The sequence below is a fragment of the Polistes fuscatus genome, unplaced genomic scaffold (assembly GCF_010416935.1).
Source record: "Polistes fuscatus isolate 324 unplaced genomic scaffold, CU_Pfus_HIC Scaffold4, whole genome shotgun sequence".
In the NCBI taxonomy this organism is placed as follows: domain Eukaryota; kingdom Metazoa; phylum Arthropoda; class Insecta; order Hymenoptera; family Vespidae; genus Polistes; species Polistes fuscatus.
This window is the reverse complement of record NW_025113118.1, coordinates 6,571,906-6,593,158: the sequence shown is the minus strand read 5'-3', so window position 1 is coordinate 6,593,158 and position 21,253 is coordinate 6,571,906. Positions and strand designations below refer to the sequence as shown.

At 32.9% G+C, this 21,253-nt stretch overlaps 2 protein-coding genes across 9 annotated transcripts in view; both read right to left on the bottom strand.

The window, feature by feature from the left end:
• Nucleotides 1–21,253, bottom strand: part of LOC122520741 (transcriptional activator protein Pur-beta-B) — a 502,193-nt gene that overhangs the window by 142,622 nt on the left and 338,318 nt on the right. The window lies entirely within an intron of this gene.
• LOC122520744 (leucine-rich repeat-containing protein 26-like) lies at nt 13,867–15,339 on the bottom strand. Its single transcript, XM_043640995.1, has 2 exons — nt 15,168–15,339; nt 13,867–14,732 (listed from the first exon to the last, which is right to left on the bottom strand). The coding sequence occupies exons 1-2, from the start codon at nt 15,300–15,302 to the stop codon at nt 14,037–14,039; spliced, it is 831 nt and encodes a 276-aa protein (XP_043496930.1). The 5' UTR covers nt 15,303–15,339; the 3' UTR covers nt 13,867–14,036.

The following is a 21,253-nucleotide window of genomic DNA, read 5'->3' as shown; positions in this document are numbered from 1 at the left end:
TAATTATTAAAGGAAACAAAAAAATCATTGATTTCTCGGATAGACAAAATTAATGAATAGAATTGAAAAGAAAATTTGTTCCATAAGAAGCACAAAATAGAAAAAAAAAGAAAAGTAATATCGATTGGATGAAACAAAACTTATTAAATTTCATAATACGAATGATTATAATATCCGATAAATCGACTAATCAATATATTTTTCTCTTCCAATCGATTTATTCGATACGAAAGTTCAAATAAATTTCGAACAAAGATCGTATTTTCCCACGATTAAATTAGACTACATTTTTTTTCACGATTAACATCGTAATTTCTTCGAAAATAACGTATAAGCGATATCATTCTAAAAGTAACTCCCACCCTCTCTCTTTTAAAGTAAAAAAAAAAAAGGAAGACGAAGAAGAAGAAGAAGAAGAAGAGCGCGAAGGATCATCACGTCAGCCGGACAAAGAGCACGTCCGTTTACGGGCCTACGCTCGTGTTATGGGTTTGATAGTGAGAGAGAGTATCTCTCTCTCTCTCTCTCTCTCTTTCTTTCTATCTTTAGAAAGGAATACGAGGAGGAAGATTCTCGTAGTCTCGTTACGAGCAGACGATAGTACCATACCAAGAAGAAGAAGAAGAAGAAGAAGAAGAAGAAGAAAGGAAGAGGAGGGAGGGCGGGGGGGAGGGGAGGAGGAGAATCAGAAGAGAGTGCGTGAGAGGTCTCGGTCGAATGCGCGTCGTGAGACAAGGAATAAGAAAGAGAAGGATAGAACAACTTCAGAAGATTACGAAGAAGAAGAAGAAGAAGAAGAGGGAGAGAGGGAGAAGAAACACGGAGGGAACGAACGCGGTGGCCTCAGGGTTGGTGGTGTTCGCGGTGGTCAGGCATATACCTAGTATCGGGTATGGAGTACCGAGTACCCGGTACCAAGTACCAGGTAGTCAGGTAGATAGGTAGGTAGGTAGGTAGGTAGGTAGGTAGGTAGGTAGGTAGGTAGGTGCTTGGTAAGAATAAGAAAGAGAAAGGGATAGATGTAGAGAAAGGGAGGGAGATAGTTTGAAGAGGAGGAGGAGGAGGTAAAGCAGGTACCCCCTTTTGCTCGCGATACGCGCTCTCGATGGGACCGTGGGCCTCACGCGGGCCCGCTGATCTGTGACCCGGATCCTCCCTACCCAGACGCAACCCCACGTTCCACCTTTACTCAACACATGCATAAATACATGTATATATTTATTGTATATGTTAGAGTTAGTATGTATGTATGTGGTTACTTACTCGACAACAACGGAGGGGAATGAAGGTTTATATATATCAATGTGTGTATGTATGCGTGGGTATAGTTACTTACTTGGGAACCCTCGAGCATAAAGGTGAGCGCGTGCGAGGAAAGATCCACGAAGGAACGAACGAAGAAGTAATCTTTCTCTTTTCTTTTTACTTCCTTCCTTCCTTCCTTCCTTACTTCCACGCATGCATCCTAAAAATGCGGACTGATTTTTTCGAGAATACGTAATTCCACGGTCAAAGTTCAGCCAATAATCTGGTTCACTCGGGAATGAAGAAGAGGCGGGTAGGTTCGCATTAAAAGACCATGCGAACGTATACTAAACTATCTTTCTCAAATCTATATCCTTCATTCTCTTTATTATTTTTTTGGGTATCTTTCTTTTATTCCTATTTATCAGAAGAATGTATCTTCTAAGTAAATCAAACGTGCTAAAACTTTTCAGATAATGGTCACCAATCTCTCTCTCTCTCTCTCTTTCTTATCCTTCCCTTCTAATTCTAAAACTAAGAAATTTCTAGGATAGAAACGGTACGTAATTACGAACACTGGGTAGACGTAGGAGAACGGCTGTCTCTATTGTCTCGTCGACGTCGATCGGTTCAAGATCGATCGACGTTACCTTCTTCCTTCCATCGAACCTCTTCTTCGTCCTCTTCTTCTTCTTCTTCTTCTTCCTCGGTTCAAGAGACGAACTTGTAAACCATCCATCCATCCATCCATCCATCCATCCATCCATCTATCCATCCAAGTAAGCAACCGAGTAAGTAAGCAACCAAGCAAGTAACCAACCAAGTAACCAACCAACGACGTTCTAGATTTCGTGCGTGTCGCCTACGTTCCGTAAGCGATAACGACCGTTCCTCTCGGTCGTAGATCTCGTTACACCTTGGCGTATCTTAACGGGTCGTTAGCAATAACCGGAGCTGGTTATCGGTTCTCGCTCGTGGTGTACCACGCCAGCATTTATCCAGAGAAAGAGAGAAAGAGAGAGAGAGAGAGAGAGAGATAGAGTGAGTGAGTAGGGGGCGGGGACAGAGGGGAATATGTGTGCTTCGGCAAGTTTCTCACGTAGGAAACGTTTCAAGGTTTCTAGGCCGTGCAATTCTTAAAACATTAATCATCGTCACCTTACCTTTACGATAGGAATATTCACCTGTGCGCAATAATCATCAGATATCTGATGGAAGAACAACCTCGTCAAATTGCATTCGAATCTCTCAACACTCGGTTTAATGAGAATTAGAATGAAAGAGAAAGAGAGATAATGATGTTAGATTCGTTTCGTTGGAAAGTAGGATAACTTTACGATTACAAAGAAAAAGAGAATAAGAGAGAGAGAGAGAGGGGATGTTTTTTATCCACTAATTTCGATGTTATAAGAATAATAGTAAGCAATCAAGTTACAAACACGTTTTACTATACATACATACTACCCCTACTCGTCTATTCGTTTAATCTCGTTCCTCCTAGGACATTTTGTAATCGGCTTCATCGTGTCCTTCTCTCTTTTTGGTCCTTTCTCTCTCTCTCTCTCTCTCACTCTCTCGTTCTTCCCTACTCTCTAGTTTGCGCGTCCAACGGTTACGCTGAGCTCCAGGGTAATTGAGTTCTTAACGGAAGATCATATCGGTCCACTTGAAATCTTAATCCTGTTTACGAAGTTGCCCTAAGTCCATTACGTAGACACGGAGCTTTGGATAATCATGGATGCACGCGGGTCGAGCATAAGTTTAAGATAAACTAATCCTTGCTCGGCTCCGATAGAGACTAACCAAGAGAAAGATAGACTGGTTGGAGGGTGAAAGAGAGAGAGAGAGGGAGAGATGGATAAGTAAGGGTTTACATTTTTAAAGATATTTTTATTTCATTATATTTAACTATTTTTTTTTTATATCAAGAAGTTTTAGACAACAACAAAATAAAATTAAAATTCGACAAATTCAATAATTTCGTTAATTGGAATCTAATTTGCGCCGATTTATTATAAATAATTCATTCATTTACTTACTCGTCCGGAAAGAGAGAGAGAGAGGGAGGGAGAGATGGATAAGTAAGGGTTTACATTTTTAAAGATATTTTTATTTCATTATATTAAACTATTTTTGAAGTTATACTTCTTTTGGCGCGTTGGGGAAAATGTAATGGGGAGTGATTTTGTTCCGAGCGTCTGGAAAAACGACACTATGAAGTTTGTCAGTATTTACGACGCCCGGCAAAGCGATTTCAAGTATACGGCATGAAGTTGTCTTCTTTTCTTCTTCCCCCCTTCTTTTCTCAAGCGGGTCACCCATCCAAATACTAATCGTACTCAGCGCTGCTTTACTTAAATGATCGAAGCGAGAACTAATGCTGTAACCGCGCCATGACTGTTGACGCGTGAAGTAATTCGATATATTTCTTTTATATTTAGTGTGGACTGATATCTATATTTTAATATTTTCTTTTTCTTTTTTTTATTCTTTCTTATATATATATATATAATAATAATAATTATTTTTTTTTAAGTTATTTTTTTTCTTTGAAGTTTTTTTTTGAAGTTATTTTTGAGTTTATTGAGGTTATGTTCGTTTTGGTACGGCAAAGAAGTATAACTTCTTACGTGCGTACATAAGCACACACACCAGTTTTTTGTTTATATCAAGAAACTTTAGACAACAACAAAATAAAATTAAATGATTTCGTTAATTGGAATCTAATTTGCGCCGATTAATTACAAATAATTCATTCATTTACTTACTCGTCCAGAAAGAGAGAAAGAGAGAGAGACATAGGAGTTAAATTTTCGCAGAATATTCACGTTAGATTATGTTACGCGTTTGTAGTATCAAAAAAATAAAATGTAAGATGATTCTTTAGATCGAATCGATATTTGCGTGAAATAAATTTAACGTAAGAGAACTAACTCACTTATATTAACTCATTCACTCGTGTTTTTCGGTCTCGTGACTAAAGGCCGAACTGAAGATTGGAAAGAACGACGATACAATTCGGATGTGAAACTCGCGTGTCTCATGTGGCCCACAGAAAGAAAAAAAGAGAAAGAATGAGAAGGGGTGGGGGAGGTAATACACATATATATATGTATCAAAGTATATATGTATTAAGGTATATACTCGCGTGGTTCAATTTTCTTTACGTTAAACCGTGGCAATGCTTCACGATAGTAGGTAGGATCGGCCCTTCGTCAGGGTTTCGAGGCACGTCACGAAAAATCGGCCGACTCACGCTGGAAGAGTACTGCTAAAGGGGTTTAGGGGTTTCACAAGAGGGGGGAGGGTGCAAGAAGTACAGGAGGAAGAGGAGGAATCGTTCTATATAGATTTTGGGGTCAATAGCCGAGAAAGGGAAAGAGGGTTGAGAGTAGAGGACGGTAAAAGAACGGTGATGGGGTAATCGTAATAGTAGTAGTAGTAGTAGTAGTAATAGTAGTAGTGATAAGAAAGAAAGAAAGAACGAAAAAAAGGAAAAAAAAGAAAAGAAAAGAAAAGAAAAGGAGAATGAAGAAGACGAAGAGAAGAATAGGAATAAGAAAAAAAAGAAGAAGAATTGGAAGAAAAAATATTCCAAGAGAGTAATGCATAGTCCTACTATTAGTAGTGGTAAAAATAGTGATAGTGGTGGTGGTGATGGTGTTATAGTAATGGTAAATACAAGATGGTGGTAGTAGAAATAGGAAGATTGTGTGTGAGAGGAGAGTGAGATCGCAGAAAAGTAAGGGAGAGTATGGAAGTGGTGGAGGAGGAGGAGAAGAAGAAGGGAGGGGGGGTCAGACAGTGGCCCGGTTATAAATGAGGAAAGCAATTTCCAAGTTGGCGAGTCGGGTGACCGTGCCGAAGAAGAGGGTGTCTCTTGGTTATCTCTCTCTCTCACTCTCTTTCTCTCACTTTATCAGTGTGTCTTTGTCTTTGTATGTGAGTAGGGAACGTTAGTCGTGTGTCCTGTCGTTCGAGGAGTCTAGGTAGGTTGGTTGGAAGGAAGGAAGAAAGGAAGGAACGAAGGAAGGGAGGAAGAGTAGAAGGGATGACAAGTAGGAAGAGAAGAGAAGAGAAGAAGGGTGGAGAGGAGAGGAGAGGAGAGGAGTTAGAGCTGCTATGGCGGGGCCGATTAATGGCTTTAGTTACTGCCTGTCCGTGTCCTTTTCTTGGAGGTGTCGAGACGACCTCTTATCTTATATATACCAAACTATCCCTTCGAATGACAATCTCTTCTTCTTCTTCTTCTATAACATTTAAAAACAGGAGGGGAAAGGATGATTTTTTTGGAATAATAAGGAAATGATCATTTTTATGAATTTTAATTTGAAGTATTATTTGAAAACGTAACGAAAAGATAATGAGGCTGTTCAATTCAAGGGTGGTAGGTATATGTAATGAAATATTTGCGTGTATCATAAGTGATCAATATATTACACCGATTAATCGTAAAACTGTCAATATTTTAAATAGATGATCAGTATATGTGTAATAATAATTTATCGGTAAATAAATATTCATGAAATCGTAATTCAATTCTTATATACTACCTTATTCTTCTTATACAATAATATTAAAAATTTGAAATATATATCAAAACTATTATTTCGAATAAAAATATCATTTTTCTTTTGATTGGGAGAAAAAAAGAAAAAAGAGAGAAAGAGAGAGAGAGGATAAGAATGATTTCCGCAATGACTACAAAAAAAAAAACAAAAAAGAAAAAAGGATAACCAAGCGAAGAATAACCCTTGCGAATGTTTTCGAAAGATAATAACGTAAGGGAAATAAAAAAAAGAGTAAAAAATATTGAAAGGAAATTCAGTAGTCATGCGGGTATAACCAAACGAACGATAAATCTCGCGTAAGTTGTTAGTAGCTAACCCACCCCCTCCCATCCCCCATTCGCTACCGGGGGTTTACTGCCGGGCACAATTTTAATCCGCGCCCATCTTAATCGTGGGTGTGGCAGTTGGCGGCGAGTAATCGGCTCTTTAATTCCTGCAAAATCAGGGATAACGAGGGGCTTCGTTTGTTTCTACGCCGTTTTATCCACCTCTCTCTCTCTCTCTCTCTTTCTCTTTTTCTTTCTTTCTCTCATTCTAGTGTTTCGCCCTTTCGTGTTCTTTCTCTTTTCGACCCTATCTCTCTCTCTCTCTCTCTCTTTCTCTCTCTCTTCTTTCTCTCGAAGCCCGAACACGATGGTAGTTGCACGAGTAGTAGGCGATCGTTACACCAAAGGATCATCAATCACCAGAGCGCGCCGTTTTAACTCGGCTACACGCAAAAGAGCCGGCTCGTGCACGCGGCTCGATCCACTTCCTTTTTTTTTTCGCCTGAGTTACACGCGAAAAGTTAGAAGGAACGAGAGAGAGAAAGAAAGAGAGAGAGAAATAGAGAGAGAGAAAAGGAAGACGCGACGAGAGAAAAACCGCGCGGATAACGAAAAAGCGCGTTCGAGAGGCATATGGAAATGCAAACGAAAATGAGAGAGTAAGAGAGATGGATCGAACGAGCTGGAAATAATAAAGAAAGAAAGAAAAGAAACAAAAAGAAAAGAAAAAAAGAAAGAAAAGATACGGGGGGAAAAAAGAATTGCACGGTAAACCCCTTTCAGAAATTTTCTTCTGTGTTTTTTTTTCCCCCTTTTTTTTTTTTGAGGTGGAAGTTGTTTCTTTTTGGTTTTGTTTCTTTTCGAATGAAATCCGATTATTTCAAGAATACCTTTTTCAATATATTACTCGATAATTATATTTAACGTATTGAAATATGAAATATTAGTAAGAGTAATGAATTGTATCATACATTGTATCATACAAGATTGTTACAAACAAGAATAAAAAAGACTAATAGAGAGAACACAAGTAAGAATTTACAAAAATTTGTTTGTTCTTCTCTTTTATAGCAATCGATAGTTGTACTTAACGTGTTGAAATATAAAATAGTTTTACGAACAATATATATACAATAAGATTGTAAAGAAAACAAAAACGGGTAAGAAATAATTTGTATACGTTATTAAATAATATTACATATATATAATACTTATACATTATTAAATAATATAAATATAATTTATACATTAATTAAAATATAAAAAAATATAAAGAAAGAAATGAATTGTATCATACATTGTATCATACAAGATTGTTACAAACAAGAAAAGAAAGAATAATAGAGAGATCACAAGTAAGAATTTACAAAAATTTGTTTGTTCTTCTCTTTTATAGCAATCGATAGTTATACTTAACGTATTGAAATATAAAATAATTTTACGAACAATATATATATATATATATATACAATAAGATTGTAAAGAAAATAAAAAGGGTAAGAAATAATTTGTATACATTATTAAATAATATTACATATTATATATAATACTTATACATTATTAAATAATATAAATATAATTTATACATTAATTAAAATATAAAAAAATATAAAGAAAGAAATGAATTGTATCATACATTGTATCATACATTGTATCATACAAGATTGTTAGAAACAAGAATAAAAAAGAATAATAGAGAGATCACAAGTAAGAATATACAAAATTTGTTTGTTTTCTCTTTATAGCAATCGATAGTTGTACTTAACGTGTTGAAATATAAAATAGTTTACGAACAATATATATATACATACAATAAGATTGTAAAGAAAAAAGAAACGGGTAAGTAATAATTTGTATACATTATTAAATAATATTACATATATAATACTTATACATTATTAAATAATATAAATATAATTTATACATTAATTAAAATATAAAAAAATATAAAGAAAGAAATGAATTGTATCATACATTGTATCATACAAGATTGTTACAAACAAGAATAAAAAAAGAATAATAGAGAGATCACAAGTAAGAATATACAAAATTTGTTTGTTCTTCTCTTTTATAGCAATCGATAGTTATACTTAACGTGTTGAAATATAAAATAGTTTTACGAACAATATATATATATACAATAAGATTGAAAAGAAAAAAAAACGGGTAAGAAATAATTTGTATACATTATTAAATAATATTACATATATATAATACTTATACATTATTAAATAATATTACATATATAATACTTATACATTATTAAATAATATAAATATAATTTATACATTAATTAAAATATAAAAAAATATAAAGAAAGAAATGAATTGTATCATACATTGTATCATACATTGTATCATACAAGATTGTTAGAAACAAGAAAAGAAAGAATAATAGAGAGAAAACAAGTAAGAATTTACAAAATTTGTTTGTTCTTCCCTTTTATAGCAATCGATAGTTATACTTAACGTGTTTAAATATAAAATAGTTTTACGAACAATAGATATATACAATAAGATTGTAAAGAAAAAAAAAACGGGTAAGAAATAATTTTATACATTATTAAATAATATAAATATAATTTATACATTAATTAAAATAAAAAAATATATAAAGAATCTTATATAATTCGTTTTTCTATTTAATTGATTTTTATTTCCTTTCCAATAAAATTCCATTATTTCAAGAATAAGTATAATATTGCATAGCTGGATATCGTTTAACGTGTATAAAGAAATAAGAAAAAAAAGAGAAGGAAGATAGAAATAGAGAGAGAGAGAGAGAGTGATATATAAACAAACGTGCATATTTAACGTGTTAAACTTAAGAAACCACGTACCGAGTAATATAAATAGTTCGAAGAACAGTAAAAAGAAATAAACAAAGAGAGAAGAAAAAAAGGAATGGAACAGATAAAAAGAAATAGAGATAGTGTCCAGAGTATTTATTCGACAGGAGGAAAATGCATACATATTCATGATAAAAGTTCTATTTTGTGGTGCGATAATAGCTCGAGTCATGTCTCACGTATGCATATAAATACAAGAGAGAACAAAATATACCTACCAGCTTTCTATTTCTCTCTCTCTCTCTCTCTCTCTCTCTCTCTCTTACCGGGGCTTTTCCCGTTTGGATAAAAAGGCTTGTGCAGGATGACAAAAGGCGGAAAAAATATAGGTTGGATCATCCGTCTTCCGTGTACAACACATCCTAGCCTAACGGCCAGAAACGTGTTCTCCTCTGTTACCCTCCCACTTTCCCATTCCCTCCTCCCCCTTATAACCACCCACCATCCACCCTTCTCAATCTCCCGGTGGCTTCGTAATAAATATAAAAGTACCCCCGGCGAGTCGAACGTTCATCCACGAGCGTGCCGGTGGCTGCCTTGTCAAGAGTTACGCGAACGGGGGGGAGGGAGGGGTGGAACTGGGCTTGGTGCAAGAGGAAGAGGAGGAAGAGGATGAGGAAAAGGACGGTGGATACTCCGAGGGTTGAATTTCGTAGAAGGGGCGGTATATTATTTGGCGGGACTCCAGCCGGCCGCAAGGCTCACTTCGTGTCTTTTCATCTTAGGCACAGTTTTTTGTCGAACAAAAGGGATAGTAGCTCTTCTTCTCTTATTATTTCTCTCTCTCTCTCTTTCTCTCTTTCTCTCTATTTATTTTTCTATCTTTATTTCTCTCCGTCTGTCTCGTAGCAGGCAGGTAAGCCGTCGGGTATCGATGACGTATCTCTCTCTCTCTCTCTCTCTCTCTCTCTCTCTCTCTTTCTATCTTTCCAGGTTCTTTTTACGTTTTTCTTGATTTCGCTCCTCGCATTCTCTACTACCGCGCAGCTTGATTTGACATTTTTGTCCGGTGCATCGAGGCGCGGATCTCTCTCTCTCTCTCTCTTTTCTTCTTTCTTTCTTTCTTTCTATTTTTGTACGTATGTATTATCTATCTATGTATATCCATCTCGGTTAACAAAAATATAGAGAGAAAAAAAGTAACAAAGAATGAAAGAAAAAAAAAAATATATATATATATGTATATGTTTCCACGGATTGGTTGGAAACGAACGTGGTGGTCTTCGATTTCCGCTATTGTGTGAATGTTAAAAAAAAAAGAACGAAATGATAGAGAGAGAGGGAGGAGGAGGAGGAAAGAGAGAGAAAATAAATATCCAGACATTGTCGGAGTTTCGATCATTGCCTCTGGTATCCCGGGATCATCATTCTCGCGTTTTCGGTTATTACGCGGTTACAATAATTCTTCCGATTCTCTCTCTCTCTCTTTCTCTCTCTCTTTGATACAACCCCTTTCGTATTTGCAGTTGCAGTAATCATGAACGATCGGTCAGGCGAAACGAACGTCACCGTTCGTTAAATGTTCATACCATGCAACTGTAGAAATAATAGAAAAGTCTTGTAACTATTATGTCTAGTGGTAACCAGAGACTAGTTCTTTCGTTTATGAAAAATTGCTATCGAGAAAATATTTCTTTTTTTTTTAATAGAAATATATGCGAACGTTTCTTTGTATGTGTGTATGTGGGTGTGTGTGTAGTATGTCTGTTTGATACATATTTTATTTTATATTTTATTCGATCGTATATCGATAGAGTGAAACAAAATTTACATTAGTCGTGTGAAATTTGTGTGATATATTTGATAAATTTCATGACTATTACCATAAATGTTTATATAATTTTTATTAATAATTAATAATTAATTAATTGATATTATTAACAATGAATGTAACGTATTATATAAATGAATAATTTTGCCTAACTGAGGTATAAATAATTAATTTGTATTATTAATAATAAATACATATTATTACGTATATGCATACACGTGAATAAAATTATACTCGACATACATATATATTTTACGTGCATAAACTTTTTCTATTGAGAATACAATAAATGATTTTATATTGAAAATTAATAGAAAAAATAAATTTTCAAACAAAATTTCATATCTTCGTTAATTTTATAAAAAAAGAAAAAAACCGTTGCAAACGCGTTAAATTTGAAAATTATAAACGAGATTAATTTACGATAAATAGATTTACGAATGAATGAAGAAAGACAAAAATAGTGATTGGGAGGGGGAGGGAAAGAAGAAAAAAAAATTCAAATAAAACAACTAACAACACTACGCGATCTTGATTCGACAAATTCCACTTTGACGCGTGGCTTGTTCGCGCCAAAGCGAAGGGGTAACCCGGTTGCAAGCTCGCACCGAATGCGTATTCTGGATGCATACACACGGTCCGCATAAATACCCGGCGCGTTCTGTCTCACGGAAGGCGCGAACCAACGGGTAAGAGAGAGAGACACGAATACGGGAATACAGAAACAGAGAGAGATATATAGATAGAGAGAAATACAAACAGCTTAATAGAGAGAGATAGATCAAGAATAAAACAGAACAAGGAAGAGAGAGAGAGAGAAAGAGAAAGAGAAAGAAAGAAAGATTGAAGCATCTAAAAAAGGGAAACAGATGGAGTGAAAGAAAAAGAGAGTAGAACATATGCAAATAAATAATAGAGAAAGAAAAAAGATATTGTGCTAACATGAGAGAAAGAGAAAGAGAGATAGATAAAGTAAATAAGAGAGTCAAAAGCGTATAATGAGAGATAAAGAAAGAGAAAGAAAGATAGATGAATAAAGAGAGAGAGAGAGAGAGAGAGAGAGAGATGCACACTTGCTTTCTCTCTCTTTCTCTCTCCTGTTCTCTCTCTTAGTGTGTTTCTCGGTCTGTTTTAGTATAGCCAGTGTATAACTCAGAATCGCGTGGGAACTGGAGCACTCCCGCATACGGTGAACGTTCCCGTAGCGTATCGTACCGCACAACACTGCATCTAACCGTACCGAAGACGAAGACAACAAGGATGACGTGATATCCAGGAGCTGCTGCTGCTCTGGATGCAGAACGTCCTTCTCTCTATAAATCACTGGCAATGCTTTTCCTCGAACAATATCTTTTCAAAGATAGAAAGAGATAGTGTACATATATATGTATATATGTATGTATGTGTATTATATTGTATATAAACTCTATCTCAACGATGTCATTCCATTGATGTCGATCTTAAGAACCTCTCGTCTTCTGCTTTAATCTTACTACTAAGATTCTATACGCGTTACGGTATCCGAGAACGGTCCATGAAAATCTCTTATTTTCTTATGTTTTATATATATGTGTGTACCGTTAGTATGTATCATCTTCCTTCTCGTCTATTACGTACTCAAATACTTTTAATATCGCGAAATTTAATTATTGACTTATTTTACGATTTCGGTATTTACAATTGTTTTTTTTTTTTAGAATAATTTTATTTATTCTAAATAAATAATTATTATTACAATAGTTTTTTTTTTGTAAATACAATAAATGAACATGCACGATAATATTATTATCTTCATTTATCTTTTTTATCTTTTTTTTCAGTGATCCTCACACTTCAAGCATACAAATTTATATAATTTATGTTATACCTATTGTTACGAGTTTAATACTCTTTCGTTAAGATAAAATTTGAATGAACCGACGAACGAGTTATAAGTAGAAAAAAAAACAAGGATGCAAAAAAATATATCTGCTATTTACTTTAGGTTAAATTTATTTGATCAAGCGTAACGAGAGCGAGATGGAATAACGTTTCTCTTCTAAATCGTTCTTTAACCTGCCAAGAAGTGACTATAACGAGGAGACGATAGCAACATTACTCTTAGGACGACATATCGGCAGCAAATACGGCGTTCCTCCTATCTTTTGCTGTCCACTTTTACCCTCTCTTTCTCTCTCACAAATACACACACATACACAAACACATTTCGCAAAGAGATATATATCTTCTCTTTTCCATCTTCTCTCTCTCTCTCTCTCTCAAACATACCCTCTTTCTATCTTTCGTTTCGTTTCGTATCACTATTTTTTTTTTCTTGTTCCTTTCCAATTCTTTTTCTTTTCTTTTTTTATTTTTTTTTCTTTCTTTCTTTTTTTTTTCTTTTTTTTTCATTCACCTCGCCGCCTCGAGCAGCATTATTAATGACCGCGGAAACCGCGTCAAAGATCTCACGGGTTTGCGAGCGTGATCTATCCCGCGTGTACGATACGCATTTTTTAACCAGCCCTCCTCCTCCGCGTGATGAATGGCGGTTAACCGCAGCCGGGATGTTCTTGTCCCGCTTTGCGAGGATATAACCAACCTCGACCGAGAAGAGATCGTGGATCAGCTTTCAGACGAACTATGATTTAACGTTTCTGCGAACGCGTGCCTCACTTATAAGCTACTGGGTCTATCTTTAAGGAATAACTATTGCAACAATTAACGTAAGAATAGTTAAGTGTCTTAATGAAAGGTATGTATATTAGATTTGAAACACCCTGTATGATAACGAAAAAAAGTCAATTTTATAATAATTTTATGCATCCGATTGCATTTAAGTGTTTATTATATTATTATTTCATTTAATACGTTCCGTTTTAGGTATACAAGTAGTATGTATGTATATGAAAATGATATCTAGTCGAATATAGTATTTAGTTAATAGTATTATATATATAAAATAATATTAGTTATATAATATTATTTTTTATTAATATATATTATTTTTATTTAGTATATATTATATATATAATACTAGTTAATATTAATAAATAATATTAGTTAGTAATATAACTAATATTATATTATATAACTAACTAATATATATATTAACTATATAATATATATAATTTTATTGATTATTTATTAATTATATTATTTAATAATATTAAACCAATTAATATCGTCCGTTAAATTGTAATGAAATTTACTCATTTATAGGTGGCTTGATACATACAGAATATAACCATAGCATAGTGTGAATAATTCATAGTGTAACTTTTAATTATGTAATATAGTCTATTCTTAGTATCGAAGATTATTAGGGTCTATAAAGATAAGAAAAAGTTTCCTTCTTACGAACGTTTTTTAATATTATTTACTTCATTGCGTAATTCCTCGACCTTGTTAGACAATTCTAACACTTTCTTTTCCAAATCAGGTAAGATAGGTGTTATAGATTCGAATGATTTTCGATCTACGCATTGTTTTAAAATGGCATCATCGGAATCAGCTCCTTGTTCGTGAGCTAAACATTCTTCTATCAAAAGATCGCCAATCGACCAATCCTTGATAAAATTAATTTTATTTGTTTTGAAAGCATACGTCATGTCTGCTCGGCAACGGTAAGACCACGGATTGCTCGCTATCAATATCAATTTCAAATTCTTCAATTTCTTGAAATTGTCTTTCGTTATACAATCGACTAGTTCGTTGTAAGCTATATCAAGTATTTCAAGTTTCGGTAGGAGCTCGTAAAACTCCGGTTCGATTCTAGCAATTCGATTTCTCAAAACGATCAATTCCTTCAAGTTGGACAATCCCCGTACCCAGGAAGCCTCGATTGCTTGGATCCGATTGTTCGACAAGTCGAGCGTCTCTAGTTTATCGAGCCTTCTGAATGCATGGGCTTCTATACTTTCCAAGGAACATCCGGTGATCCTCAATTCTATCAGACTACCAGCGAATCTTGAGAAAGCGTCGGCTGGTATTCTGCTGATGGTAGACTTCTCTAATCTAAGTCCGACTGCAGAGTCCGGTAACGAGTCCAACTGATTTACGGACAGTTAAGATCGTTCATCATTAAATAAGATTAGATTAACGAGAAGAAATAAATGTAAGATCGAGATGCGATGTATTTTAAACAGTTTTAACTTCATTTACAAATGAACGATCCGGTACTAAACATAATTATTTATTATTTTGTTGTATTAATATTTAATACACACACATACACACACACACACACAAATGAGTGTTTTGGTTGTTTCAGAAATCATTTTATATTAATTATATAACCAATATAACCAAAATGATGGGTGTTTAATTATGTCATAATTAAGAGATAAAATTCTGTGTCGTTATTATTTTATTAACACTAAACCTATCATAAATAAGCAAACGATTGATCAAATTTTCTAGCTTTTAGATCTAATATTTGTTAATATTACAATTGTAAAATTAAATTAACAAAAATTAATACATACTTGTGCTAAATTCGTAAGACCTTGACATGTATAAAATCCTGGTTTGTCTTTCTGCTCATTACAACCTACTGCCGAAGAAGTGTCGAAGAAAATAGTCGCCAAAACGGTAACCAAGTAAAACAGTGATCTTTTCATTGTGGCTTTTAGTAAGAGACTACTTGTCCAACTTATTATTTCCTCCTTATTTATACCCACTATCTTCACTCTCGAATGGAAAAATACTTTATGCGGGGAAATACCCTGAGATTTATCATGAGGGACTTTATCGCTATTTATTGATGAATAAAACGATTATTTATCGCATGCCCGTCGCGTTCAACTCGATCGTGCAGACACATATTTTAAATAAGTTTCTTTTTTTTTCTAGTAACTTAAATTCAGTCATGAGTAATACACCAAGGTTCATGATTCTCATCATGCGTACCTTCAGTTTTATTCACTTGCGTTTCGCGAGACATTTGCGTTTGTAAAAATGAAAAATTAAAATATAAACTTTGCAATTTATTAATATTCATAATAAAATAAATCAATAAACGTATTGAAGAAAATTATTACACGAGTAGCAAAGGCCAATATACAGAAAGTAACTGCTACCGTTTGATGATATTATGTTAAATATTTAACGCGTGAAAAATATTTGATTAAGAAAATATTTTACAGATTAAATATCAATATTCGATACCGATATTTATTCGATAAATATTTGTATAAATTATTTGACATTTATTGAATATTTAAATATATCCAATCCCTCGCAAAATTCGTATACGAAATATTAATCGAGTGTATAATGCGTTGAATGTGATTTTTCGTAACCAAAAAGGGAAAAGAAAGAGAAAGTTTTTATCGAAGGTTAAATAATATTCGAAGTGCGTATTGCTTATGAATAAACTGGAATCGTAAAAAAATTTGCAAGAATTTCATTAACGTTTTTTTTTTATGCTGCAACACACACCTCGTTTATAATCATAAATAAATACAATTCGAAAAAATAAAAAGACAGATTAAGGTAATTAAAACTTACCAATGGTGTGATATTAATAACTGTGACAAAATTAAAAAGAAATAAATCGTCTTATGATCAGTTCGATGTCACGTCTTCCAACAGACTAAACGTCGTTTCAATATTACGCGTGAAATACGACCTTTAAACGTACATAACTAGATTATCGATTATAAATCGTTACGTAAAATGTAAACAATACGTAGGTCGTCTTATTTAGTTTCTTTTTATTGCCGTACGTGTATAAACACTTTTAGTTGAAAGTCAATGGAATAGATTCTAACATTGTGTGTTTTGATTCGGTGTCAGTGTTCGTTCGAAATTCGTGCGGAACAGTAACGTACGGGGTCTGTCTCGAAACTTTGATTATTACATTTGTTTAAAAAACTTATTTAATATTTTATCGTTGTTATATGTGTGTATAATAGGAAGAGATTCTTGGTAAGTCTTAATTAAAATTATCACGTATTTACAATTAATAAATAATATTTTATTTGCGATAATAATAAATAAAAGAAATATTCGTATGTGGATTTTTCATTTATGGTGTGATATGAAAAAAGAATTATTTGACGAATTAAAACGTAAGATGATTCTAAATGACGTCTGAAGTGTCTGTTGTTAGAATGCAAAATGATTTCTATGCTAAAAACGTAATTAGAATACTTTCCTATCAATAATTTTTATTTCAATCATCTACACCCATTATCTTCGAACTTTTACGATTGACGGTACTCTTACGGTGTAAGGATATTTTTTTATAAAACTCTTCCTTGTAAAAAAAAAATCGGTCTTTGATTTGTTCACATTTTTGTGTTGCTTTTTACGTTATTTAAAATGTTAATAAAAATTCTTGGCTTTGATATTAGTTTCTTAAATGAAATTTTTTAAATATATATTATAAATTAATAAATACGATGTAAAATATATTTAAACGAAAATTCGTGATAATCCTTGAAAAGTTTTTAGGATTTTGTGCAATACATTTTGAAGACCATTGATATTATTATAACGTAACTTTTATTATTATTATTTTTTATATTTTATTTATATTATTTTTTATTTTTTTATTATTTATTATTATTATTTCAAAATATTTACATCTTCTTTCGGTTGCTGATTTTTTATCATTATTATTGCGATAAGTATTAAAGAATATAAGGACCAATGATTAAATCTAAAGGAAAGGCACGAGCAGATCCGTGACTCTTACACGAGTGCATAATGTTAAGGTAAAGTTGAACAGATCTATCGTTCGTGTAGTTCGTATGTATATCGAAGATACGCATCTACACACGCACGGTTGCTCACGGATAGAGGTTCGATATCGTCTACACCTACCGAGTACTTTATTTCCTAACACGAAGAAGGATTAAGTAGTGACAAACGTTAGACTAAACCTGAACCACTACTAACAAAACACCAACAGAAATGTTCACTATAGTCCTGGTTCAAGTTTTAGTCCTAGTCGTCGTCGTCGTCGTCGTCGTCCTAGTCGTCAGGTGGTTTTATTCGAGAGAAATTATGGCACGATCGAGGTAATGTTGCTTTGTTATTACCTTATGCCGTGCGTTCAAAAAGACCTTAATGTCACTACGGCACGTATCTACATAAGTATACGTATATGTGTGTGTATATGGATGTATTTGTGTATGCAATCGTGTGTTGTATTACTATAGTAAATTATAGAAAATGTATTCGAAAAATTTGTAGAAATCGATAGATCGTTGTTTAGACGAATAATTAGAATTTCAATGAAATTTTTATTTAGAACATTAACAATGAGTCAATATTTTAGTTATTTGTTTTCAAATAAGGGGGTTGTATAGTTTATATATATTATAGATAGATTTATATTAATTCATAATATTCCGTTGCTCATCAAGTTTTTACTGATTTTTTATTATAATATATGTAATATATAATTGTTAATAACATGGATGGGTGACCCACTTGGAAAAAAAACACAAAACTTGTACTGTTGATTTCATAGAAACAGTAAAAAAATACGACTTCTTTAGTAGTATTGGAATAGGTATAATAAAATGTTTATAAAAAAACTGGTATGTATACTTATGTACGCACGTAAGAAGTTATACTTCTTTGCCGTACCAAAACGAACATAACCTCAATAACCTCAAAAATAACTTCAAAAAAAATTTCAAAGAAAAAAAATAACTTAAAAAAATAAAATAATTATTATTATATATATAAGAAAGAATAAAAAAAAAGAAAAGAAAATATCAAAATATAGATATCAGTCCACACTAAATATAAGAGAGATATATCGAATAACTTCACGCGTCAACTGTCATGGCGCAGTTACAGCATTAGTTCTCGCTTCGATCATTTAAGTAAAGCAGCGCTGAGTACGATTAGTATTTGGATGGGTGACCCGCTTGAAAAAAGAAGGGGAAGAAGAAGAGAAGACAACTTCATACCGTATACTTGAAATCGCTTTGCCGCGCGTCGTAAATACTGACAAACTTCATGGTGTCGTTTTTACAGACGCTCGGAACAAAATCACTCCCATTACATTTTCCCAAACGCGCCAAAAGAAGTATAACTTCAAAAAAACGATTTGAACCCATAAAAGTGGAAAATAAAAAGAAACTAATATATATATATATTATTTATCAGTACATATTTTTCCTTAAATTAATTTCTTTTTTAAATATGTAATAAATTTTAATCTTTATGAATGTTATTTAATAAAATAGAAATAATATAAAAAAAAAGCTAGGTCAATCAGTTTTGTCTTAGAATAATTTTCTTTCTCTTAATATTCTTTTATTTGGGTAGAAAAAGAAAGAATCCTTTGGAAAATCTTTCCCTTTAACTCGGACTCGGTCTCCGAGATTTTTTAGTTCCCAAACGCTAGAAAAAGAAAGAAAGAAAGAAAGGAAGAAAGAAAAAGAGTGAAAGAGAGAGAGAGAGAGAGAAGAGATCGCTTGGAGCCTTTTATCCGATTAAATGCCGCGATTAGACAAAGCCGGAAGTTATTAGTCGATTGAACTTTTTTATCGGAATTACCCCGGCTCGCGAACTTTACAGCGTATTTCCCTTGAGCGTAATGGTATTTGTGTGAATCCAGGAGTCCGTAGACTACTTACGAAATAATTCTACTGGTAGAGGTTAAATACAATAAAAAAGAAAAAAAAAAACCCAAAAAAATAAAGCAAGATGGAGGAAGAGAAAAAAAAGAAGAAAAGAAAAAAAGAAAATTAAATGAAAAGAAGAAGAAGAAGAAGAAGAAGAAGAAGGAATAGAAGGAAGAAAACGTTCGTGGTAACTTCTTTAAAAGGGTTACTCTTTCGCATTACGAGCACTTTATTTGCTCGCTAAACCGGTAGCCCTGATGCCAGGCTAACCTGCTGGGATAACGAAACCTAAGGGTATAGGTTGGGAGTGGGTGAAGGTTAGAAATGGGGTGGATAGTAAGAAGAGAAGTAAAACGAATTTCAAAGTAAACGTTATACTTCGTTTATCGAGTTACTAAGCGTTTCCGAATAAAACGTCCTTTTATCAAGACTTTTTAGACTTTTTATCTCATTTTTTTTATCTATCTTTCTTTAACGAGCAATAATATTGATATTTCTCAGGTGATAATGACAATTAAGTCAACGGATAGAAATTTGATTAATTATTCGTTTTGTATAGAATTCTTTTGTTAAAATTTCAAATTTATTTTATCTATTTTACTATTAAATTTATTAAATAATATTGCATTTGGAAAGATGTTTATTTTCCCATTCTTTTCTTTTTAACGATGACTTTTTACTTATTTCGAAGAGAAATATTTTTAGTGTTGAAGTTATATTTGAAAAATAATTAAATAATAAATGAAATTTTTACTTATAATATAAAAATAAGTATCTACGCGTAAAAATCGTAAATAAATATCTATTTGTATTAAATATTGTTTTTACTATTTTATTTTTTGATATTAAAATTTAATTTTATACGTGTTATTAACTAATCATCCAAGTTGATTGTTCTATGTAAAAACATACACACACACCCACATAGATATGCATGCGTGTATTTGAAGTAATCATCATTAATAATATCGTTGACGTGTTAAAAAGCAAATAGAAAAACCTCGAAGGTTATCTGTAAAATTAATTTTTTCCTCGTTATCTCCCGAATTATTTTTTCAATGTCGAAAACGTATTCGAATGTAAACAATCGATACGATCAGACGTTTTTCTTTCATCTATGTATGTTTAATTAGTATAAACTGACGTAAATGATAAATAAGAGTGATTGGTAGTACATCGTAAAACTTTCAAACGACTTACAGAGCGTGATAATACTATTTTTCTTTCAATTTAATCGTTTAATTTCTCTCTCTAATGTATATTAGTATTTAATTATTATTATATACGAAATTAGATGATTTATTTAATGAAATATATATAAAAACTGGTGTGTGTACTTATGTACGCACGTAAGAAGTTATACTTCTTTGCCGTACCAAAACGAACATAACCTCAATAACCTCAAAAATAACTTCAAAAAAAACTTCAAAGAAAAAAAATAACTTAAAAAAATAAAATAATTATTATTATATATATAAGAAAGAATAAAAAAAAGAAAAAGAAAATATCAAAATATCAGTCCACACTAAATATAAGAGAGATATATCGAATAACTTCACGCGTCAACAGCCATGGCGCGGTTACAGCATTAGTTCTCGCTCGATCATTTAAGTAAAGCAGCGCTGAGTTCGATTAGTATTTGGATGGGTGACCCGCTTGAGAAAAAAAGGGGGGAAGAAGAAGAGAAGACAACTTCATACCGTATACTTGAAATCGCTTTGCCGCGCGTCGTAAATACTGACAAATTTCATGGTGTCGTTTTTCCAGACGCTCGGAACAAAATCACTCCCCATTACATTTTCCCTAACGCGCCAAAAGAAGTATAACTTTAATAATTTATTAGATATATTAATTTCAAAATATAATTACACGACTGAATTGAAATGTTTTGAGCAGCTTCAACAAAAAAAAAAACATGTTTTTCTATAAATAATAAAAATTTTCTTTCTAAGATAGGCTCAAGAATTTTAATAAATGAATTT

Excerpts from the sequence above, each read along its gene's own strand:
- LOC122520744 (XM_043640995.1), bottom strand. The coding sequence starts at position 15,302 with ATGAAAAGATCACTGTTTTACTTGGTTACCGTTTTGGCGACTATTTTC. Across the intron at positions 14,733-15,167 it reads GTCTTACGAATTTAGCACAA|TTGGACTCGTTACCGGACTC; the intron begins GTATGTATTAAT and ends TCCGTAAATCAG.